At 41.1% G+C, this 26,879-nt stretch overlaps 1 protein-coding gene across 3 annotated transcripts in view; it reads right to left on the bottom strand.

Annotated features, from left to right (window-relative positions):
* The window catches only part of LOC141110405 (phospholipase A2 inhibitor and Ly6/PLAUR domain-containing protein-like), a 35,769-nt gene extending 11,495 nt beyond the window's left edge, over positions 1-24,274 (bottom strand). For all 3 annotated transcript variants that reach the window (XR_012236288.1, XR_012236287.1, XM_073601741.1), the window contains exons 1-2: positions 24,117-24,274; positions 10,560-10,673 (exon numbers count right to left, since the gene is read on the bottom strand). Coding sequence is in view for 1 of the 3 variants with exons in the window: in XM_073601741.1 (XP_073457842.1) it covers positions 10,560-10,673; positions 24,117-24,171 (169 nt within the window). In the remaining 2 variants the exon portion in view is untranslated. The remainder of the gene's footprint in view (positions 1-10,559; positions 10,674-24,116) is intronic.
* Between the last annotated feature and the right edge of the window lie 2,605 nt (positions 24,275-26,879).

The following is a 26,879-nucleotide window of genomic DNA, read 5'->3' as shown; positions in this document are numbered from 1 at the left end:
AATGAAACAATTTAAATCGAATTCGACATTGAGCCCCGTGGGTACCCCCCACTTTGGTCTCATAGACCCAGAAGGACTCACGGCGGCTCAATTGTCGAATGAAATTGCCCCCTCCAATGTTGAGTCACCTTCTCAACCCCCCCCCCCCCCCCCCCCCAAAAAATTTCAATTTGGCGGGGCTGCGATCGCGAAACACGTTTGGAGACATTGTGAGTAACCAGGCCCTTTTTAATATTACTCACATGTTCCCCAATTCTTACATGTAGTGGTCTAGATGATCTTCCTACGTATTGGAGCCAACATTCACATTCCAAGATGTTTACTACTCCAGATGTTGAGCATGTTATCAATTCCTTGATTTGGTACACCTTGTTAGTGGCAGTAGCGAAAAATTCCTTACGTTTCTTTACATTACCCCTAGCCTGTTTACATGAGGGGCAGCGGCCACAGGTGTGAAACCCTGTCAGAAAACTGAAGATCCTATTTTCAAAAAGAACAGGAGGATTAATGACCCCTGGGGCCAGTTTATCTCTCAGGGAAGGGGCCTTCCTGTATACGAACTCGGGATACTCGGGAAGTGCCGGACCCAGTACTCTATCCTGTTTAAGGATGGGCCAATGCCTACGGACGATCTTTTCAAATTTTTTATGGACATTAAAGTCCAAGATCTTTCTCGTATGCATAGATGTGTTCCATTTCTCCTTAGGACAACTGGACCCCAGTGTTTTTCTGTCAAGTGACGTCTATCAAGTCACCACTTTACAGGCATACTATAGACACCCCCCAGATACGATATTTAAAGGAATATTTCACTTTTATTTTTTCACTTTAAGCATTATTAAAATCACTGCTCCCGAAAAAAAGACGTTTTTTTAAAAGTTTTATTTGCATTGATACATGTCCCCTGCGGCAGGACCCGGTCCCCAAACACTTTTTAGGACAATAACTTGCATATTAGCCTTTCAAAATCTTACTTTTTATTTTTCACGTTTGGGTCCCATAGACTTTAATGGTGTTGGAATGTTCGCGCAAACTTTCGGTCCATTCGCATGGTTTGCCGCGAACCGAACCGGGGGGGGGGTTCGGCACATCCCTAGTTGTGACGATGTTGTCACCTAGAAAGTTGTAATATAAAATGCAAAGATACTAAAGCGCTGATATGAACCTAATGTGAAAAACTGGTTCAGCTGCAGCTAATTAGACGTGCTCTGTTACCGCATGAAAAATAATACAAAAAATAACAGTGCACTTGAGCCCAAATATCAATAAATGTCGCACAACAATACAATATTCAATAATCTTAAAATTGCATTCCAAAGATTATTAAATGATCGTGCTTCCTCCTCTATGAACAGAAATAATCAATAATATGCACACAATATATTGCATAAACTAGAAAATGTGTGTCTATAAAAAGGTCCCAAAAAAGATAAATTACCACCTGAAAGGGAATAGTCCAAAACACCTTCGAATAAATAAAACAAACACCAAGTCACAGTCATACTCTCCAGAGCTTATATCCCCACTCCGATGAGCTTGTGGATTCCCGTGGTTCAGAGGGTCTGTTTTTCTCCCAGCTGGTTCTTTCTAAAAAGTTGCTTGCAGAAATAGAAACATATCATTGCGCAAGATTGCTTGTATAATTAATACACCCCCAATTATTGTGTTCACTCACATTTAGCGGGGTAAATCACGCTCTTTGAACGATCAGTAATGCTCGCCATCTTCCTCCTCATTACACGCCCGGTGTAGTGAAACACCGAGGATGACGCCACTGGCTCCTCCCAATGCATTGTGTCACAGGTCACGTGACTTTCTCAAGGGAAATGAAACATTTTATTGCCAGACCCGGGGGGGTGGTATACCTCATGGAGTGCGAGTGTGGCGCATATTACATAGGCAAAACCAAGCAAGAGTTTTGGAGACGTATATCTAAACATATGTATGGCATGCAAATCGGCAATTGATACCTCCCTGTTGGGAGACATGCCGTTTTTGCACATGGCTACACAGTGCACAAAGTAACTTTGACAGCACTTTACAGAATGCACATACCAGACAGAGGAGGCGACTGGAACAAGGTCCTGTTACAAAAAGAACAGAAATGGATCTTGCAGTTACAGGCCATGTCACCTCCCGGCCTCAATGAATCTATTTCGTTCGCCCCTTTCTTAAGAGGATTTTCCTCAGGCAAAACGCATTAAAAATGGCATTTATATTGTTACATCTTCAGGGCTGGTGGCTATCGCCTATTCCTATTTTTACATCTGCCATCTTAATGTTTCTCTTTTTGCTTTTCTGGTTATTCTTATGCTCCTGTCTGCTCTTTATAAGATATTCTTTTGATAAGATACCCTTTTTTGTCATCTGTTTGGAAGTCTCTATATTTCTCTCCAAGTGGACAATCAGGATGACATAATATAAATGTTGCATATGTTCGTTTTTTACACTATTAATCTATTCTAAACACCAGCATTGATATACAGTGGGGACGGAAAGTATTCAGACCCCCTTAAATTTTTCACTCTTTGTTATATTGCAGCCATTTGCTAAAATCATTCAAGTTCATTTTTTTCCTCATTAATATATACACAGCACTCCATATTGACAGAAAAACACAGAATTGTTGACATTTTTGCAGATTTATTAAAAAAGAAAAACTGAAATATCACATGGTCCTAAGTATTCAGACCCTTTGCTGTGATACTCATATATTTAACTCAGGTGCCGTCTATTTCTTCTGACATCCTTGAGATGGTTCTACATCTTCATTTGAGTCCAGCTGTGTTTGATTATACTTATTGGACTTGATTAGGAAAGCCACACACCTGTCTATATAAGACCTTACAGCTCACAGTGCATGTCAGAGCAAATGAGAATCATGAGGTCAAAGGAACTGCCTGAAGAGCTCAGAAACAGAATTGTGGCAAGGCACAGATCTGGCCAAGGTTACAAAAAAATTTCTGCTGCACTTAAGGTTCCTAAGAGCACAGTGGCCTCCATAATCCTTAAATGAAAGACGTTTGGGACAACCAGAACCCTTCCTAGAGCTGGCCGTCCGGCCAAACTGAGCTATCGGGGGAGAAGAGCCTTAGTGAGAGAGGTAAAGAAGAACCCAAAGATCACTGTGGCTGAGCTCCAGAGATGCAGTCAGGAGATGGGAGAAAGTTGTAGAAAGTCAACCATCACTGCAGCCCTCCACCAGTCGGGGCTTTATGGCAGAGTGGCCCGACGGAAGCCTCTCCTCAGTGCAAGACACATGAAAGCCCACATGGAGTTTGCTAAAAAAACACCTGAAGGACTCCAAGATGGTGAGAAATAAGATTCTCTGGTCTGATGAGACCAAGATAGAACTTTTTGGCCTTAATTCTAAGCGGTATATGTGGATAAAACCAGGCACTGCTCATCACCTGTCTAATACAGTCCCAACAGTGAAGCATGGTGGTGGCAGCATCATGCTGTGGGGGTGTTTTTCAGCTGTGATATTTCAGTTTTTCTTTTTTAATGAATCTGCAAAAATGTCAACAATTCTGTGTTTTTCTGTCAATATGGGGTGCTGTGTGCACATTTAATGAGGAAAAAAATGAACTTAAAATGATTTTAGGAAATGGCTGCAATATAACAAAGAGTGAAAACTTTAAGAGGGTCTGAATACTTTCCGTCCCCACTGTATATTTAATGCACTGCAGATCACTGAATCACCTGCCTGCCTGCATGAAAGTGTATTTGAAAACATACACCAGGAATGGCCTGCAGTCAGATATAGTCTTGGCTAGACTAGAATGCAGTGAATATATATATATATGTAGGAGACTGTATATATATTTTATGCACTGCAGCTCACTAAATCACCTGCCTGCCTAAAAGTATATTTGAAAACGTTCACCAGGAATGGCCTGCAGTCAAATATAGGCTTGGCTAGACTGGAATGCAGTGGATATATATATGTAGGAGACTGTACAGTATATATATTTTATGCACTGCAGCTCACTGAATCACCTGCCTGCTTGACAGTATATTAGAAAAAGTACACCAGGAACAGCCTGCAGTCAGATCTAGCTACACTGGATACAGTGGTTATTTATATATATATATATATATATATAAATAACCACTGTATCCAGTGTAGCTGCCGCACCTACATCCAATTTTCTCTCTCTCTGTATCCTATCTATCTATCTATCTATCTATCTATCTATCTATCTATCTATCTATCTATCTATCTATCATACACTGCAGCTAACTGAATCGCCTGCCTGCTCAATCTAAATGAAATGACACTCTCTCGGTCAACACCAGCAATACACTACACAGGGCCGACGTGCAGGCAGCCTTATATAGTGTTGGGGCGTGGACTTATTCCTCTGAGCCATAATTGGCCAAAGGCACCCTGCCTTTGGCCAATTATGGCTCTCTTTGCTGACGGCACTGTGATTGGCCAAAGCATGCGGGTCATAGTGCATGCTTGTCCAATCATCAGACAGCAATGCACTGCGATGTGGCCCCGGGACCAGATGCGGCCCTTTGCTTGCCTTTATCTAGCTCTTGGGACATTATTCCTCCCACTAATACAAGGTATTTTTTTTCCCACTGACACCAGCAATGGTTTCTTTGCTGATACCAACAATGGGGCACTATTCTTTCCACTGACACTAAGGATGGGGTGCTATTTCTCTCATTGACACCAGTGATGGGGCGTTATTTCTTGCCCTAATACCAAAGATGGGACATTGTTTACTCCCACTGATACCAGGATATGTTCTACTCCCAGTGGCCACAGTTCGGCCCCTATAAAGTTGGATGGACAGTAAATTGGACCTTTGTGTAGAAAGTTTGGAGACCCTTGGGCTAGCTAGACCATCAAACATCCATAACACAGAATGATACCTCTCTAGCACACCCTGCTGGAGCAAGCTTAAACAGAATGTGGCAAAGAAAAATGCACTCCATGCTTAGAGAATCTCTCCTGTTGAAGTTCAGTTAGACTGAATACACTACTGGCTATGAAAAGCATACAAAGGAATTAGGCAAAAATACTACAGCTTTACACTGGTATTATTGGATTTGATGGATACTAGTAGTGAGCCACCCACTGACTTTTTGAGGTCATGTTCTGCCCACTAATTCCTGCCTCCACACTTCCACCATGGCCATATAAAGCCAACTATTGGTATTGCTGCTGTATGAGGTCCAAAAGACATAACCAGCTGAAAATGTTTGTGATGCAGAACAATGTGTGTACTTGCGCTCTGCTATGCTCAAAAAAAATGTGAAAATATCTTATTATTATTTGGATCACTACCAAACACCCTCTCATAAATGTGTGTATACTGTAAACCAAAACTGAAAGTGGTACCACTCTCCTATTGTACCAATTCAATGGCGATACTGTCACTTTAAGTGATAAACGGTACCAAAAACTATTGAAAACAATTATCCCGACATCAGAATGTCAGAAAAACCCAGTGACATACAACTTTTAAAAAAGTGTACATGAACAAAAAAGTCCTTCTACTATATTGTAAGATCATCACCTTTTTAAGTGTGGAGTCCATCCAAAAGACAAGTACTACAGTCCTTTGTTGTATGGCAACCAGCAGAATATAGAAATATAGAATGTAGAAATATAATCGTGATCTTCTATGAATTACCACCGCTTTGTGTAACTCATCAACTCAAACAGCAGTGACTTTTCCGCCACCGGATGTGCCCTCACCGGTGGAATACGACCAAAAATTGGTCACTATGCGCCTTTTTCCCACCACTGGGGATATAATTGATCCAATGATGTGGACACCTCCAGGCTCTTATCTCCTCTGGAGGTGTCCACATCAATTATATCCCCAGTGGTGGGGAAAAGGCGCATAGTGACCATTTTTTGGTCATATCCCACTAGAGAGAGCACATCCGGTGGTAATTCCTAGAAAATCATAGTTATATTTCTATATTCTGCTGGTTGTCATACAACAAAAGACTGTAGCACTTGTCTCTTGGATGGACTCCACACTTAAATAGCTGATGATCTTATTATATAGTAGAAGGGCTTGAAGGTATTTATTCATTTGTTCATGTACACCTTTTTCTGACATTCTGATATCACAATAATTGTTTTCAATCATTTTTTGGTTATAGTTTATTGGTTAAAGTGACAGTATCACCATTGAATTGGTACAAAAAGAGTGCGAGGCCACTTTCAGTTTTGGTTTTCAGCTGAAAATGTTTGTTGTAGGTGGGATAAGCCTCTAAAGTGGATGTGCATCATGGAAAAGTTAGTTTTGTTTTGTCATATTCGTTACCTTAAATTGATTCCTTTTCAGCATTTGCTTTGTATATTCGAATTAGTTTCGTATATTTGTTCCGAATCAATTCGTATTTTCAAAATGTATTTCAGAAGATTGTTTAAATTTGTTTTAACATTAATTTGTTATTTCGGGAGATTACTAATGCACTCTGAGTCATCCCTGCTAGCCCAACCCACAAAGAGAAGTCAAATGAGCTTGTTTGGACCAGTGGCGTAGCGTGGGTTGTCAGCACCCGGGGCAAGGCAAGTAATTTGCGCCCCCCCCCCCCCAACCTGCGGACTTTTAGCTATCCCTGAGTCCCTTCAAATACAATAGTACTGACCTACCTGATTCCTATACTGACCACTACACTACATTGTCCACTACACTGACCACTATACTATACTGTCCACTATATTACACTGACCACTACACTGTCCACTATACTGACCACCATACTACACTGTCCACTATACTACACTATACTGACCACTATACTACACTATACTAACCACTATACTACACTACACTGTCCACTATACTACACTACACTGACCACTATACTACACTGTCCACTATACTACATTACACTGACCACTATACTACACTGACCACTATACTGACCACTATACTACACTGTCCACTATACTACACTACACTGTCCACTATACTACACTATACTGACCACCATACTACACTGTCCACTATACTACACTGTCCACTATACTACACTATACTGACCACCATACTACACTGTCCACTATACCACACTGACCACTATACTACACTATACTGACCACCCTACTACACTGACCACTATACTACACTGTCCACTATACTACACTGACCACTATACTACACTATACTAACCACCATACTACACTGTCCACTATACTACACTATACTGACCACCATACTACACTGTCCACTATACTACACTACACTGACCACTATACTACACTACACTGACCACTATACTACACTGTCCACTATACTACACTGTCCACTATACTACACTACACTGACCACTACACTATACTGACCACCATACTACACTGTCCACTATACTACACTACACTGACCACTATACTACACTATACTGACCACCATACTACACTGTCCACTATACTACACTATACTGACCACTATACTACACTATACTGACCACCATACTACACTGACCACTATACTACACTACACTGTCCACTATACTACACTACACTGACCACTATACTACACTATACTGACCACCATATTACACTGTCCACTATACTACACTACACTGTCCACTATACTACACTACACTGTCCACTATACTACACTATACTGACCACTATACTACACTGACCACTATACTACACTATACTGACCACCATACTACACTGTCCACTATACTACACTACACTGTCCACTATACTACACTACACTGTCCACTATACTACACTATACTGACCACTATACTACACTGACCACTATACTACACTGACCACTATACTACACTATACTGACCACCATACTACACTGACCACTATACTACACTATACTGACCACCATACTACACTGTCCACTATACTACACTACACTGTCCACTATACTACACTATACTGACCACCATACTACACTGACCACTATACTACACTGACCACTATACTACACTGACCACTATACTACACTACACTGACCACTATACTACACCATACTGACCACCATACTACACTGTCCACTATACTACACCATACTGACCACCATACTACACTGTCCACTATACTACACCATACTGACCACCATACTACACTGTCCACTATACTACACTGACCACTATACTACACTATACTGTCCACTATACTACACTGTCCACTATACTATACTGTCCACTACACTAACCACTACACTACACTGTCCACTATACTACACTATACTGACCACCATACTACACTGTCCACTACACTACACTGACCTCCATACTAAACTACACTATACTGACCACTATACTATACTACACTAACCACTATACTGACCACTATACTACACTACACTGACCACTATACTACACTGTCCACTACACTACACTGTCCACTACACTGTCCACCATATTACATTATACTGACTACCATACTACACTGACCACTATACTACACTGTCCACTATACTACACTGTCCACTATACTACATTACACTGACCACCATACTACACTGTCCACTATACTATACTGTCCACTATACTACACTACACTGACCACTATACTACACTGTCCACTATACTACATTACACTGACCACCATACTACACTGCCCACTATACTATACTGTCCACTACACTACACTGACCTCCATACTAAACTACACTATACTGACCACTATACTAACCAGTATACTATACTACATAACCACTAAACTGACCACTATACTACACTATACTGACCACCATACTACACTGACCACTATACTACACTGTCCACTATACTACACTACACTGTCCACTATACTGACCACCATACTACACTGACCACCATACTACACTACACTGTCCACTACACTATACTGTCCACTACACTAACCACCATACTAACCACTATACTACACTACACTGTCCACTATACTACACTATACTGACCACTATACTACACTGACCACCACTATACTACACTGACCACTATACTACACTATACTGACCACCATACTACACTGACCACTATACTACACTATACTGACCACCATACTACACTGTCCACTATACTACACTACACTGTCCACTATACTACACTATACTGACCACCATACTACACTGACCACTATACTACACTGACCACTATACTACACTGTCCACTATACTACACTACACTGACCACTATACTACACCATACTGACCACCATACTACACTGTCCACTATACTACACTGTCCACTATACTACACCATACTGACCACCATACTACACTGTCCACTATACTACACTGACCACTATACTACACTATACTGTCCACTATACTACACTGTCCACTATACTATACTGTCCACTACACTAACCACTACACTACACTGTCCACTATACTACACTATACTGACCACCATACTACACTGTCCACTACACTACACTGACCTCCATACTAAACTACACTATACTGACCACTATACTATACTACACTAACCACTATACTGACCACTATACTACACTACACTGACCACTATACTACACTGTCCACTACACTACACTGTCCACTACACTGTCCACCATATTACATTATACTGACTACCATACTACACTGACCACTATACTACACTGTCCACTATACTACATTACACTGACCACCATACTACACTGCCCACTATACTATACTGTCCACTACACTACACTGACCTCCATACTAAACTACACTATACTGACCACTATACTAACCAGTATACTATACTACATAACCACTAAACTGACCACTATACTACACTATACTGACCACCATACTACACTGACCACTATACTACACTACACTGTCCACTATACTGACCACCATACTACACTACATTGACCACCATACTACACTACACTGTCCACTACACTATACTGTCCACTACACTAACCACCATACTAACCACTATACTACACTACACTGACCTCCATACTAAACTACACTATACTGACCACTATGCTAACCACTATACTATACTACACTATACTGACCAACATACTACACTGTCCACTATACTACACTATACTGACCAACATACTACACTGTCCACTATACTACACTACACTGCCCCCCCATACTGACCACTACACTACACTGACCTCCATACTATACTACACTACACTGTCCTGCCTACAGTCTCTCTCTCCCCCCCCCCCCGGCCAGTAATACGAGGGAGTCTCACTCACCTTCTTATCCTGGCCTGCATCGTTCCGGATGAGGAGGAGAAGACAGCGGCGGCTCACATTGTATTTTCTCTCCCCTGCGCTCTGCCTGCTGCCATGTTCAGTATCCAGCGCCCTGTGATTGGGCATATGGGGGATCATGTGCGGAGGCGGGACTTCAGGAGTGATTGAGGACAGGCCAGCCCTACGCCTCACATGACCCCCATACGCCCAATCACAGGGCGCCGGACACTTAACATGGCGGCTGGAGCCCGGGGACACAGGAATTAGAAATTAGGAGAAGGCAGCCAGTGACACATACTGGCGCCCCCTTAAATGTCGCACCCGGGGCCACGGCACCCCCTGCACCCCCCACGCTACCTTTTTTTTAATTAAGCAGATATCTCCTACAATCCTTTTCCATGTACCTTACCTGGATGAGTGCGAGATAAAGACATACAAACAAAGTTTGGAGCGCAGGACACGATGGTACCAGTGCATGAAGTAGAACCTGTGGATGAGCATTCCCTGCAGCTGATGGCGTAACCTGCAATGTGAGAAGATAAATTGTTACTGACATTCAGAGGATTAACCCTTTCATGGCCAGGTGTATTTGAAGCCTAGATGTCCAGAGCAAATTTAGCAGCATCTGTTAAAGCGGAGTTCCACCCTAAACAAATTTTTTTCTTTAAATGACTCCTTTAAACCAGTGGTTCTCAACTCCTGTCCTCAGGGCCCACTAACAGGTCAGGTTTTATGTATTACCTTGGGGGAGATGTAGACTAGAATACTGCAATCACTGAGCAGCAAATGATATCACCTGTGATGTAATTCAGTTATCTTGCAAACCTGGCCTGTTAGTGGGCCCTGAGGACAGGGTTGATGACCACTGCTTTAAACCTATAAACAAACATTTGGAGGAAATTTTTTTTTATACTTACCCTAAATGCCCTGTTGCTATGCAGTCCTCCTAATCTGCCCATTCCTGGTCCGAGGAGCTCCTCAAGACTTCCTCCCTCGCCTATGTTCCTGTGGGCAGTACTGTGCTCTAAAATCGCATTATTCCCTGACAGGAAATCACGCGATTTAAGGTGGACCACAGTGCCATTTTTAAAAAGGGAAGAAAGCCCTTTGTTGCCAGAACACATGTGGATGTCCTAGACCTAGTCTGAGCATCCGAGCTGAAGGAGCTGCGATCTCAGTGTTCCTATGATGGGGCAATTTTGATGGGGGCAGTTGATGGGGCAGTATGATGGGGCAGTTTTGAAGGGGCAGTATGATGGGGGCAGTTTTGATGAGGGCAACTAGATGGGGCCAGTTTTGATGGGGAAGTTTTTATGGGGCAATTTTGATGGTGGCAGTATGATGGAGCAATTTTGATGGGGCAATTTTGATGGGGGCAGTATGATGGGACAATTTTGATGAGGGTGGTTTTGATGGGGCAATTTTGATGGTGGCAGTATGATGGGGCAATTTGATTGGGGCAGTTTTGATGGGGGCAGTATGATGGGACAATTTTGATGGGGCAGTATGATGGAGCAATTTTGATGGGGCAGTTTTGATGGGGCAGTATGATGGGGCAATTTTGATGGGGCAGTATGATGGAGCAATTTTGATGGTGCAGTTTTGATGGGGGCAGTATGATGGGGAAATTTTGATGGGGGCAGTATGATGGGACAATTTTGATGGGGGTGGTTTTGATGGGGGCAATTTTGATGGTGGCAGTATGATGGGGGCAATTTTGATGGTGGCAGTATGATGGTGCAGTTTTGATGAGGTCAATTTTGATGGGGCAGTATGATGGGGCAATTTGATGGGGTGATTTTGATGGGGCAATTTGATGGGGCAGTATGATTGTGCAGTTGTGATGGGGCAATTTTGATGGGGGCAATATGGGGCAGTTCCTGCAAAAGGTAATTGCTTTATTAAAAGATGCTAATTGTAAATGATATCCCTTGTTTCTGTGTGTGTGTGTGTATATATATATATATATATATATATATATATATATATATATATATATATATATATATATATACATACACACATAACAAGAGATTATATACCTGCCTGGAGTTTACATGTTCTCCCTGTGCCTGCGTGGGTTTCCTCCGGGTGCTCCAGTTTCCTCCCACACTCCAAAGACATGCTGGTAGGTTAATTGGATCCTGTCTAAATTGTCCCTAGTATGTATGAATGTGAGTTAGGGACCTTAGATTGTAAGCTCCTTGAGGGTAAGAACTGATGTGAATGTACAATGTATATGTAAAGCTCTGCATAAATTGACGGCGCTATATAAGTACCTGAAATAAATAAATAAAAATAAATTATATATATATATATATATATATATATATATATATATATATATATATATATACAAGAGATTGATTATATATATAAAATCTGCACAGAAACAAGGGATATCATTTACAATTAGCATCTTTTAAAAATGTAATTACCTTTTGCAAGAGCTTTTTATATTTCTAGATTTATAATCTTTGTAAATGTAGATAATCTTCCTGGTTCCTGGAGGGGGAGGAGAGGTTTCCATAGCTAAGGGGCGGCAACTTCCTCTGACACTGCTGTTGCTATGTAAACCCGACCTACAACCTATTACGCTGCTCGTGCTGCTCTGAGCATGTGCGAGATCTGGAGGTGCATGCTGGGTAACCAGCATGTATGGAATACAGGAAGAGATACAGTTCAATAAAAAGAGAAGTTTTGGAGGGGTAGGGACTTTCAGGAATACATGACATGGTAAGGTCATGTGTTTCCATCCCTAGGGACTTTGAATGATATCATGATCTGGTGAGGTCATGAATATCCATCCCATATGCATCTAGAGAGGAGGATATATTGGCAAGGAGGGTGGGACCTTAAATGAAGCACCAGACAGCAAGAGAGTACTTTAGATAAATAAAAATGAATTTTATTAAAAGGCTGGATAAAAAGCATACATAATACTGGTAACAATGGTACAAAATAACATACATATACTGAATAGACCATTATGTACAGTCCATATAAACTTGTAATGATAACAATGATAAACACTGAACAACATGCTGAAATTAATGGTAATCTCTCATGATATGAACACATTTAATTCCTCTCAAAAGAAGGGGTATATACAATAGTACAAGTGGTATAAACTGCAGGACCTATGGCCTCACTAAGCCTGAAAAGGTAAAAATGAATAATATCTTGAAGGATCTTGGTGGATTAGTAAGGACACGGCAACCAGTAGCTCTACGCATTTCGTGGCTTTACGCCACTCATCAGGAGCAAGCACGTGTAATGTCTAGAAAAATTAATGTAGAGGTAAGGGGAAAGATAGCAAATATAAAGAAAGACAAGGTTGGGGGTAGAGTATTATCCCCCATTACCAGGGCTTACTTGCTGAAGTTTGATGTATTGCTGATATGGTGGTAGGGCCACACAGGCAGTCCGGAAGTAACTCCCAACCGGGAGCTGAAGTGGAAAGTCCCGCGGACAAGGAAGGGGCGATACCAGGGGTGGGGATGAGCTTCCAGTTCGGGTCAAACTCATGTTCGACACGAACATCGGCTGTTCGCCAGTTCGCTGAACAGCGAACAATTTGGGGTGTTCGCGGCAAATTCTAAAGCCGCGGAACACCCTTTAAAAGTCTATGGGAGAAATCAAAAGTGCTCATTTTAAAGGCTTATATGCATGGTATTGTCATAAAAAGTGTTTGGGGACCTGGGTCCTTCCCCAGGGGACATGGATCAATGCAAAAAAAAGTTTTAAAAACGGACGTTTTTTCGGGAGCAGTGATTTTATTAATGCTTAAAGTCAAACAATAAAAGTGTAAAATTCCTGTATATTTTGTACCTGGGGGGTGTCTATAGTATGCCTGTAAAGGGGCGCATGTTTCCCGTGTTTAGAACAGTCTGACAGCAAAATGACATTTCAAAGGAAGAAAAGTAATTTAACCACTTCAGCCCCGGACCATTTGGCTGCCAGACTAGAGGACTTTTTCCAATTTGGCACTGCGTCGCTTTAACTGCTAATTGCGCGGTCATGCAATGCTGTACCCAAACGAAATTTGCATCCTTTTCTTCCCACAAATAGAGCTTTCTTTTGATGGTATTTGATCACCTCTGCTGTTTTTATTTTTTGCACTATAAACGGAAAAAGATCGAATATTTTGAAAAAAAATTATATTTTCTACTTTTTGTAATAAAAAAAATCCAATAAACTCAATTTTAGTCATACATTTAGGCCAAAATGTATTCAGCCACATGTCTTTGGTAAAAAAAATGTCAATAAGCGTATATTTATTGGTTTGCGCAAAAGTTATAGCGTCTACAAACTAGGGTACATTTTCTGGAATTTACACAGCTTTTAGTTTATGACTGCCTATGTCATTTATTGAGGTAGCTAAAATGGCAGGGCAGTACAAAGCCCCCCCCAAATGACCCCATTTTGGAAAGTAGACACCCCAAGGAAATTGCTGAGAGGCATGTTGAGCCCATTGAATATTTATTTTTTTTGTCCCAAGTGATTGAATAATGACAAAAAAAAAAAAAAATTACAAAAAGTTGTCACTAAATGATATATTGCTCACACATGCCATGGGCATGTGTGGAATTGCACCCCAAAATATATTCAGCTGCTTCTCCTGAATACGGGGATACCACATGTGTGAGACTTTTTGGAAGCCTAGCCGTGTACGGGGCCCCGAAAACCAATCACCGCCTTCAGGATTTCTAAGGGTGTAAATTTTTGATTGTAGTCCTCACTACCTATCACAGTTTTGAAGGCCATAAAATGCCCAGATGGCACAACCCCCCCCCAAATGACCCCATTTTGGAAAGTAGACACCCCAAGCTATTTGCTGAGAGGCATGTTGAGTCCATGGAATATTTTATATTTTGACACAAGTTGCGGGAAAGTGACAAATTTTATTTTTTTTTTTTTTGCACAAAGTTGTCACTAAATGATATATTGCTCATACAGGCCATGGGCATATGTGGAATTTCACCCCAAAATACATTTAGCTGCTTCTCCTGAGTATGGGGATACCACATGTGTGGGACTTTTTGGCAGCCTAGCCGCGTACGGGGCCCCGAAAACCAATCACCGCCTTCAGGATTTCTAAGGGTGTAAATTTTTGATTTCACTCTTCACTGCCTATCACAGTTTCGGAGGCCATGGAATGCCCAGGTGACACAACCCCCCCCCCCTCCAAATGACCCCATTTTGGAAAGTAGTCACCCCAAGCTATTTGCTGAGAGGCATGGTGAGTATTTTGCAGCTCTCATTTGTTTTTGAAAATGAAAAAAGACAAGAAAAAAATTTTTTTTTTCTTTTTTCAATTTTCAAAACTTTGTGACAAAAAGTGAGGTCTGCAAAATACTCACTATACCGCTCAGCAAATAGCTTGGGGTGTCTACTTTCCAAAATGGGGTCATTTGGGGGGGGGGGGGGGGTTGTGCCACCTGGACATTCCATGGCCTCCGAAACTGTGATAGGCAGTGAAGAGTGAAATCAAAAATTTACGCCCTTAGAAAGCCTGAAGGCGGTGCTTGGTTTTCGGGGTCCCGTACGCGGCTAGGCTCCCAAAAAGTCTCACACATGTGGTATCTCCGTACTCAGGAGAAGCAACAGAATGTATTTTGGGGTGTAATTTCACATATTCCCATGGCATGTTTGAGCAATATATCATTTAGTGACAACTTTGTGCACAAAAAAAAAAAAATTGTCTCTTTCCTGCAACTTGTGTCACAATATAAAATATTCCATGGACTTGACATGCCTCTCAGCAAATAGCTTGGGGTGTCTTCTTTCCAAAATGGGGTCATTTGGGGGCGTTTTGAACTGTCCTGGCATTTTATGCACAACATTTAGAAGCTTATGTCACACATCACCCACTCTTCTAACCACTTGAAGACAAAGCCCTTTCTGACACTTTTGTTTATATGAAAAAATTATTTTTTTTTTGCAAGAAAATTACTTTGAACCCCCAAACATTATATATTTTTTTTAAAGCAAATGCCCTACAGATTAAAATGGTGGGTGTTTCATATTTTTTTTTTTTCACACAGTATTTGCGCGGCGATTTTTCAAACGCATTTTTTGGGGAAAAACACACTTTCTTAAATTTTAATGCACTAAAACACACTATATTGCCCAAATGTTTGATGAAATAAAAAAGATGATCTTAGGCCGAGTACATGGATACCAAACATGACATACTTTAAAATTGCGCACAAACGTACAGTGGCAACAAAATAAATACATTTTTAAAAGCCTTTAAAAGCCTTTACAGGTTACCACTTTAGATTTACAGAGGAGGTCTACTGCTAAAATTACTGCCCTCGATCTGACCTTCGCGTTGATACCTCACATGCATGGTGCAATTGCTGTTTACATTTGACTCCAGACCGACGCTTGCGTTCGCCTTAGCGCGAGAGCAGGGGGGACAGGGGTGCTTTTTTTTTTTTTTTTTCTTTATTTTTTTTTGCTTTTTTATCTTATTTTTAAACTGTTCCTTTCATTTTTTTTTTTTAAATCATTTTTATTGTTATCTCAGGGAATGTAAATATCCCCTATGATAGCAATAGGTAGTGACAGGTACTCTTTTTTGAAAAAATTGGGGTCTATTAGACCCTAGATCTCTCCTCTGCCCTCAAAGTATCTGACCACACCAAGATTGGTGTGATAAAATGCTTTCCCAATTTCCCAATGGCGCTGTTTACATCCAGCGAAATCTAAGTCATAAAATGCTCGTAGCTTCCGGTTTCTTAGGCCATAGAGATGTTTGGAGCCACTCTGGTCTCTGATCAGCTCTATGGTCAGCTGGCTGAATCACCGGCTGCATTCTCAGGTTCCCTGTTGAGACAGGAGAGCCAGAGAAAAACACGGAAGACGGTGGTGGGGGGGGGGGCATTCTCTCCCACTGCTTGTAAAAGCAGTCTAGAGGCTAATTAGCCACTAGGATTGCTTTTACATGAAAGCTGACTGCTGGCTGAAAAGAATGATACCAAGATGATACCTAAACCTGCAGGCATCATTCTGGTATAACCACTCAAAGTCGTGAATGGCGTACATGAAGACAAAAAAATGGTTAATAATAAAGCACAGTAAACGGTAAAGTATAAAAAAATTGCATACCTGAAAAGCAAACATGATAAAACATAATAACAATAAAACATTGCAGAATAGAATACAGTAAAAAAGAGAAGAACAATAGAAAGAGAGAGAACAATAAAACGACAACTATTTTTTTTTTTTTTTTTTATATTTTTTTTTTTTTGTGTTTTTTTTTTTTTTACACTGTTTTTGTAACTGTAACTTTTATAACTGTAACCGGTTCCAGGTTTGGGTCTCTCAAAATGCGATGGCATCTTGGGAGACCCTGTGAAAGTGTGCCTAGTCTGTGCAATGCTGTACCCTACACTAATACTCAACTAGTAAATAGTAGCGTTCAAAACATTCACCAATGCATAGACCAGGATTGTCAGGACAGGAGGGACAATAATAGGGGGTGTCACGCCTATATCCGTGCTTGCTGCAGACACAACATCTTTTTTGGGGGGGTTCGTTGGGTAGGGGTACTCGGGAAGACATAAAGAAAATGCCTCTCATGCAGCCGACTGCATTTGGTTGGGGATGTGAATGGGGGAAGTACGGGCGCTGCAGAAGCGGTGGGTTTCCAATTAGGATTGGGGAATGCAGCAGGAAGGGCATTATGGGCACGACGGGCCTGTTTGTCTTCTTCTTGGTGGCAGCGGGACACTACTTGTGCTTGCCACCTCACCAGCTTGAACTGCACTTATGGGACTCGCCACGTCACCAACCGTTACTGCAGTGCTGGTTTGACTACGACCGGGGTGTACTAGGCCGCTGGTGCTTGCCAGCTCACCAAAACGCTACCAAAAAAACTGTTAGCAATCGCAGGGATCAGGCCTGACTCTGCGAACGCTGCAGTTATGCAGTTAGTGTTTTGTAAGTGACAGTGATCGATCGATACTGCACTTGGGTGGGCTGGGCTGGGCTGGGCGGAGGGGCAAAACGCAGGTGCTAGCAGGTATCTGGGCTGATCCCGCTAACACTGCGTTTTTGGGAACCCTAAACTGCTGGGGACACTAGTATAGATCTGATCAGATATTGATCCGTTCAGATACTATACCACTAAGGGAGGCGTATGCTGCGTGCGTGGGTGTTAGCGGTACTGGCGCTAATCTAACGCTGCCTGGGGCGACGCATATCACCGCCGGGCGATCAGGGGGCTAAACCTTTATTCGGTAATAAACGGCGGGTGCCCTGACACTATAAAAAATAAACGAACTAACCAGCGTCACCCGTAACACTTATACGGTGATCAGTGGTGAAAGGGTTAACTAGGGGGCAATCAAGGGGTTAAAAAATTTATTAGGTAGTATATGGGGGTCCCTGTCGCTATAAAACGCTGACGGCGAACCTAAATATTTACGTCCCTAACTAGCGGAACCAGTGACACTAATACAGCGATCAGAAAAATGATCGCTTAGTGACACTGGCGACAGGGGGTGATCAAGGGGTTAAAACTTTATTAGGGGGGGTTAGGGGGGTACCCAAGACCTAAAGGGGGCTAATACTAACAGCCCTACCACACTTATAGGGCGTATACACGGTCGGACTTTGTTCGGACATTCCGACAACAAAATCCATGGATTTTTTCCTACGGATGTTGGCTCAAACTTGTCTTGCATACACACGGTCACACAAAGTTGTCGGAAAATCCGATCGTTCTGAACGCGGTGACGTAAAACATGTATGTCGGGACTATAAACGGGGCAGTGGCCAATAGCTTTCATCTCTTTATTTATTCTGAGCATGCGTGGCACTTTGTCCGTCGGATTTGTGTACACACGATCGAAATTTCCGACAACGGATTTTGTTGTCGGAAAATTTTATCTCCTGCTCTCCAACTTTGTGTGTCGGAAAATCCGATGGAAAATGTCCGATGGAGCCCATACACGGTCGGAAACAACACGCTCCGATCGGACATTTTCCATCGGAAAATCCGACCGTGTGTACAGGGCATAACTGTCACAAACTGACACCATGCAGTAATCAGAAAAAAACCGCTTGGTGTCAGTGTGACAGGGGGGGGGAGGGGTGATTACGGGGTGATCGGGGGGGTCGGGGGGTAATGGGGGGTGTTGTGCACTTACATTGCAGTCTTCTCTCTCCTCGGCGCCAGAACGGAAAATGCTGAGCCGAGGAGAGATGACATCACATCCCCTGCCTCTGTGTACTACACAGAGGCAGGGGAAGATTCTCATTGGCTGGGAGCGTATCGCGAGGGGGGGGGCAACGAATGGATGGCCTCCCCCTCATCTCTGAACGCTCCCAGACCAAAGCCAACCGCCTCGGGCACCTCGGGCTCCCATCGGACCCCCCGCCCGCGGGAAGGCAATCACGTACCAGGTATGTGATTTTGCCTGCCCGTGCCATTCTGCTGACGTATATCAGCGTGAGGTGGTCGTCAAGTGGTTAAAACTACTCGCAGCTATTAATGAATTGTCGGTCCGACAATACACATAAAAGTTAATTGATAAAAACGCCATGGGAATTCCCCACAGGGGAACCCCGAACCAAAATGTAAAAAAAAAATGAAGTGGGGGTCCCCGCGCCATTTTTTTGCATTGATCCATGTCCCCTGGGGCAGGACCCAGGTCCCCGAACACTTTTTATGACAATAACTTGCATATAAGCCTTTAAAATTAGCACTTTTGATTACTCATGTTCGTGTCCCATAGACTTTAACAGTGTTCGCACAAATTTTTTGCCTGTTCGCGTGTTCTGGTGTGAACTGAACCGGGGGGTGTTCGGCTCATCCCTAACCAGGGGCAGGCACGGCAATTGAGCACAAAATGGGAGGGAAAAAAAGGGCGTACTGTGTGAGAAAGGGTAATGGAAAAGGAGGAGGCAATTGGGAGAAAGGGGAGGGGGGGAGTGAAAAAAGTCCCACCCTCCTTGCCAATATATCCTCCTCTCTAGACAGTCTGGCTTCAGATGCCCACACATGAGAAGGCCACAGCCTGCTGGGACTTACAAATGTAAGAAATCAATGGTGCAAAAATACAAAACAGACCTTAGTTTACAGCATACCTTTACTAGAATACATTAAGCATGAGGATTATAGGGGTATTTTTATCTAAAAAGTAAAATTTCGGCCGGAACACCGCTTTAATCCCATAAAAAAAACATTTCCACTGCATTTGTGAAGAAGGCTTCAGGGCACCCAAGAAAGTCCAGCAAGCGTCAGGATCTCCTACAGTTGATTCAGCTGAGGGATTGGGGCACCACCAGTGCAGAGCTTGCTCAGGAATGGCAGTAGGCAGGTGTGAGTACATCGGCACACACAGTGAGGAGAAGACTTTTGGAGGAAAGCCTGGTGTCAAGAAGGGCAACAAAGAAGCCGCTTCTCTACAGGAAAAACATCAAACTGATATTCTGCAAAAGGTACAGGGATTGGACTGCAGAGGACTGGGATAAAGTCTTTTTCTCTGATGAATCCCCTTTCTGATTGTTTGGGGCATCTGGAAAAAAAATTGTCCAGGGAAGAAAAGGTGAGCACTACCATCAGTCCTGTATCATGTCAACAGTAAAGCATCCTGAGACCATCCATGTGTGGAGTTGCTTCTCAGCCAAGGGAGCTGCTCACTCACAATTTTGCTTAAAGTGGAGTTTCACCCAAAAAAAAAATAAATTTCATTAATGTGCATGAAAACAAAAAAGAAAAACACATTTGGAAAAATTTTTTTTTTTTACTTACCTTTTTATGCTGTTGCTATGTGGTCCCTCGAAATCTGCCTCTTTCAGTGCCTGGGCTCCTGACATCACTTCCCTTGGCGCAGGAAGGGAGATCACCTCTCCCACCTCCCTCTAGGCAATCTGGGACACGTGACAGGTCCAGATGATTGCGCAGCCAGCGCAGTGGGTGCCCGGCTGTGAAGCCACAGCCGGGTGCCCACAGTTAAAATGACGGCGCCGCCGAGCGGAGGGGGAGACGAGCGGGGCTTCATTCCCCGGCATCGCTGAACCCTGGGACAGGTAAGTGTCCGATTATTAAAAGTCAGCAGCTGCAGTATTTGTAGCTGCTGACTTTTATTTTTTTTTTTTTTTTAAGTGGAACACCGCTTTAAGAACACAGACATGAATACAGAATGGTACAAAAACATCTTCCGAGAGGAACTTCTCCCTACCATTCAAGAACAGTTTGGTGAGGAACAATGCCTTTTCCAGCATGATGGAGCACCTTGCCATTAGGCAAACGTGATAACTAAGTGGCTTGGGGAATAAAACATTGACATTTTGGGTCCATGGCCAGGAAACTCCCCAGACCTTAATCCCATTGAGAACTTGTGGTCAATCCTCAAGAGACAGGTGAACAAACCCCCCCCCCCCACACACAAATTCTAACAAACTGCAAGCATTGATTATGGAAGAATGGACTGCCATTAGTGAGAATGTGGCCCAGAAGTTGAGTGACAACACGCCCGGGAGAATTGCAGAGGTCTTGAAAAAAAAGGGTCACCACTGCAAATATTGATTCTATGCATAAACTTCATGTAATTGTCAATAAAAGCATTTGACACTTATGAAATGCTTGTAATTATACTTCAGTATACCAGAGTAATGCCCCGTACACACGGTTGGATTTTCCGATGGAAAATGTGTGATAGGTCCTTGTTGTCGGAAATTCCGACCGTGTGTAGGCTCCATCACACATTTTCCATAGGAATTTCCGACACACAAAGTTTGAGAGCTTGCTATAAAATTTTCCGACAAAAAAATCCGTTGTCGGAAATTCCGATCGTGTGTACACAAATCCGACGCATAAAGTGCCACGCATGCTCAGAATAAATTAAGAAACGAAAGCTATTGGCTACTGCCCTGTTTATAGTCCCGACGTACGTGTTTTACGTCACCGCGTTCAGAACGATCGGATTTTCCAACAACTTTGTGTGACCGTGTGTATGCAAGACAAGTTTGAGCCAACATCCGTCGGAAAAAATCCATGGATTTTGTTGTCGGAATGTCCGATCAATGTCCGACCGTGTGTCCGATCAATGTCCGACCGTGTGTACAGGGCATTACATCTCACAAGTGTGACATAGGTATTTATTTACTCTGCGTAACTTCACAATATGCAAAAACATTGGGCTAACTTTACTGTTTTGTTTTTCTTTTTAAAGCACAAAACTGTTTCTTTCCCAAAAAAAGGCGTTTGAAAAATTGCTGTGCAAGTACCGTGCGAGATAAAAAAGTTGCAACAACCGCCATTGTATTCTCTAAGGTCTTTGCTAAAAAAACATATATAATGTTTGGGGGTTCTATGCAATTTTCTAGCAAAAAAATTATGATTTTTACATGTAGGAGAGAAATGGCAGAATTGGCCAGGGTGGCAAGTGGGTATACTGTATTGTATAGTACAGTATTGTATTTAGTATAGTATACTATATAGTATAGTATTTAGTAGACATGTGCACACTGAAATATTTCATTTCGGAATTTCGTTTTCGTCCGAAAAATAAATGTATTTAGTTACTCCCGAAATTCGTTTTTATTTATTTTGTTTCGTTAAAAAATGCATTCGTCCGAAAATCCAAAATAATTAAGGTCGAATCTGTCATTGAAGGCTTATGGTGTCTGTCGAATGTTCTAAGAAGATTCGAAGGAGCAGCTAAACTGTACAACGCCGCAATCGTACATTTCTGGTCGAATGTTCCGCCTACAAGCTATAGTAGAATTCTAATGTTGTATGACACTAGTAATAATTATATTTATTAATTATTATTACTAGTCAACCAACATTAGAATTCTTCTATAGCCTATGGGCGGAACATTTGACCATAAATGTCCGCTCGCGGCGACTGCTTCGTCGAATCTTCATGTGGAATCTTTTCTCTCTATGTCAAATAATCTTGGAGTTAGGTTAGGCACATTCAACCTTTTTTTGCTATTGTCTCTATAATATCGAATCTTTTCTCTCTATGTAGAATAATCTTGGACTAATTGAGCTAAGGTTAGGCACATTCGACCACAGGTTCGATGGACACAGATCACTATTGTCAGCGTCATGTCGAATCTCCTATCTATATTGAACTGTTGTCGCAACGAAAACAAAAATAAAGCATTTGTTTATGTCGGATCTTTCGGTTTTCGGATTCTGCTCATTCGTAATAGTTTATTAAAACGATAACGAAAATACTCGAAATTCGGACGAAAGCGCATTCGGACGAAAACGAATGCACATGTCTAGTATTTAGTATATAGTATAGTACAGTATATAGTATGGTATAGAATATAGCATAGTAAAGTATATTATAGAATATAGTATTGTGTAGTGTATAGTATAGTACAGTATATAGTATAGTTTAATGTATAGTATATTGTATAGTATAGTACAGTATATAGTGTATAGTATAGTATTTAGTATATAGTATAGTACAGTATATAGTAAAGTATAGTATTGTATAGTATAGTACAGTATATAGTATGGTATACTGTATAGCATAGTTTCATGTATAGTATATATTATAGTATATAGTAGTAGTACAGTATATAGTGTATAGTATACTGTATAGTATAGTGTATATTATAGTACAGTATATAGTATAGTATACTGTATAGTATAGTGTCATGTATAGTATATATTATAGTATATTGTAAAGTATAGTATAGTATTGTATAGTATGGTATAGTATAGTATACTGTATAGTATTGTTTCATGTATAGTATATAGTATAGTACAGTATATGGTATAGTATAGTATTGTATAGTATAGTACAATCTTTCCCACCCATTTATGGGCAGCCTAAGTAATACACATCTGTTAAGAAATCATATTTAAAAAAAATAAATAAATAATGTTTCCAAATCCCACAACTATTAGATTTGTCTTTGAGACTTTATAACAATTAATTAATAAACTAATAAATAAGTACAATAACAGAAAGAATTGACTTACTATGCCGGGAAAGCGCTGAAAGTATCCCAGTAAAGAGAAGAAGATATCTGGTCATGATGGTGACTTGCTGGATGGAGAAGCTGGGAATGGGATGAGAGGAGAGGATGGGAGTTTTTTATGTTCTGCTCTCTCTGGGTTGTGTTCCGGAATGCAGAGACAGTGATGGGGAGGGGGGAGGGGGGATATATGAAGGGAAATGATTACCACAGCAAAGCGGTTGAAGACTTGAAGTTTGCGAAACAATACAAGGAAGGAAAGAATGTACTGGAGGCGCAACCAGGTCCAAAGCACCTCACAACCCAAAAAATGAGTCTATATATATATATTAGGGAGGCACCCATACCATTTTTTGTACAACCAGTATGAGTACCGATATTTGTTTTTCTAATACGCGCCGATACCAATTACCGATACCTACCGTAACTGTTTTGTTTTCAATGTGGCTGTCAGCAATGGAACTAAGCATTGAAAAGTTATTTACAAATTAAATAAATTGATTTTTTTTTTTTTAATTTTGCGCTTTTTCAATGTGAAATGTGCAAATATATGTTAAATGTGTAAGAATATTAATGAACAAAGCAAACAGAAAAAAATGTTTTAATTGCTTATTGTTTACAAAATAGACGTGAAAAAAAAAGGGCAGGAAAATAATTAAATGGAGGAGAATAGGGCATTTAATTAAGGCTGATTAGAGTAAATGAAGGGTTAATAAGGGGTTAAACAGAAGAACATTTAATAATTTTTAACTTAATTTTACTTGACAGGTTTCTTTAAACTGACTTTATCTGCAGATGGAAGTTCATCTCTTTGATCTGCAGATGAAAAAACAGAAAGATACAAAAAGAAACAATGTTTCAACGCCTGAGCAATGTTGTTGATAAACATTGCCAGCTGCTTTTTTTTTTTTACAGCTCCAATTACCGGACTTCTTTAACACTTCAGCTGCCAACAGGGGAATCCCACTGACAGCTGAATGAGTCATCGGTTGTTAAGGATGTGGCGGCCCCGCTCCTTAACAACAGATAATAGCCGTTTTTTTAGTTTAGGTATTGGTGCATTTGAACCAGTACCGATATGTGTACAAATACTTAGTATCAGCACCAATACCGATACTGGTATCGGTGCAACCCTAATATATTATATATATAAATATTATATATATATATATATATATATATATATAGATAGATATATATATATATATATAGATATATATATATATATCTATATCTATATATATCTATATATATATATATAGATATATATCTATATCTATATATATAAATATACTATATATATCTATATATATAGATATATATATATATCTATATATATATATCTATATATATAGATATATAGATATATATATCTATATATATATATATATATATATATATATATATATAAAAATATATATAGATATCTATATATATCTATATATATAGATATATATAGATATATATAGATATCTATATATATTAGAGTGAGAGCAATAATTCTAGCTCTAGACCTCCTCTGTAACTCAAAAATGTTAACCTGTAATTTTTTAAACGTCGCCTTTGGAGATTTTTAAGGGTAAAAGTCTGTCGCCATTCCACGAGCGGGCGCAGTTTTGAAGCATGACATGTTGGGTATCAATTTACTCGGCGTAACATTATCTTTCACAATATAAAACACCAAATTGGGCTGACTTTGCTGTTGTCTTTTTTCTTTTTTATTCAAAAAAGTGTATTTTTTCCAAAAAAAGTGCGCTTGTAAGACCGCTGCGCAAATACAGTGTGACAGAAAGTATTGCAATGATTGCAACCATTTTATTGTCTATGGTGTCTGATAAAAAAATATAGAATGTTTGTTTGTGGGATCTAAGTAATTTTCTAGCAAAAAAAAAAAATGATTTTAACTTGTAAACAACGAGTTTGAAAAATAGGCCTGGTCCTTAAGTGGTTAAGACGTCAGCATACCAAGCATTTTGGACAGTTTCATGCTCCCAACTTTGTGGGAACAGTTTGGGGATGGCCCCTTCCTGTTCCAACATGACTGCGCACCAGTGCAAAAGGCAAGATCCATAAAGATATGGATGGGTCAAGTTTGGGGTGGAGTAACTTGACTGGCTTGCACAAAGGCCTGGCTTCATTCCGATAGAACACCTTTGGGATGAATTAGAGCGGAGACTGCGAGCCAGGCCTTCTCGTCCAACATCAGTGCCTGACCTCACAAATGAGCTTCTGGAAGAATGGTCAAACATTCCCATAGACACACCCTATGGACTAAGACTGGGATGACATTAAAGTTCATGTGCGTGTAAAGGCAGGTGTCCCAATACTTTTGGAGAAGGGAACAAAGAGAAGAAGCGCTACTTAAAGTGGGGTTCCACCCAAAAAAAAAATACATGAAAAATCCTAAAAACAAAAAAAAAATTTGGATATTTTTTTTTTTTAAACTTACCTCTAAATGCCTGTTGCTAGGTGGTCCCTCGTAGTCTGCCTCTTCCAGTGCCTGGGCTGGTGACATCACTTCCCCCTCGGTGCAGGAAGGGCTCAGCTCTGCTCCCTCCCTCCTGTCAATCATCTGGGACCCATTACAGGTCCCAGGTGACTGAGCGGCCAATCACGGTGGGTGCCAGGCTGTGAAGCCACAGCCCGGCACCCACAGTTGCAATGCCGGCGCCGCTGAACGGAGGGGGAGACGAGCGGGGCTTCGATCCCCCGCATCGCTGGACCCTGGGACAGGTAAGTGTCCAATTAAAATAGATAGATTCCATGC

Source organism: Aquarana catesbeiana, linkage group LG10, assembly GCF_042186555.1.
Source record: "Aquarana catesbeiana isolate 2022-GZ linkage group LG10, ASM4218655v1, whole genome shotgun sequence".
Lineage (NCBI taxonomy): Eukaryota > Metazoa > Chordata > Amphibia > Anura > Ranidae > Aquarana > Aquarana catesbeiana.
This window is presented reverse-complemented; position numbering and strand designations above follow the sequence as displayed.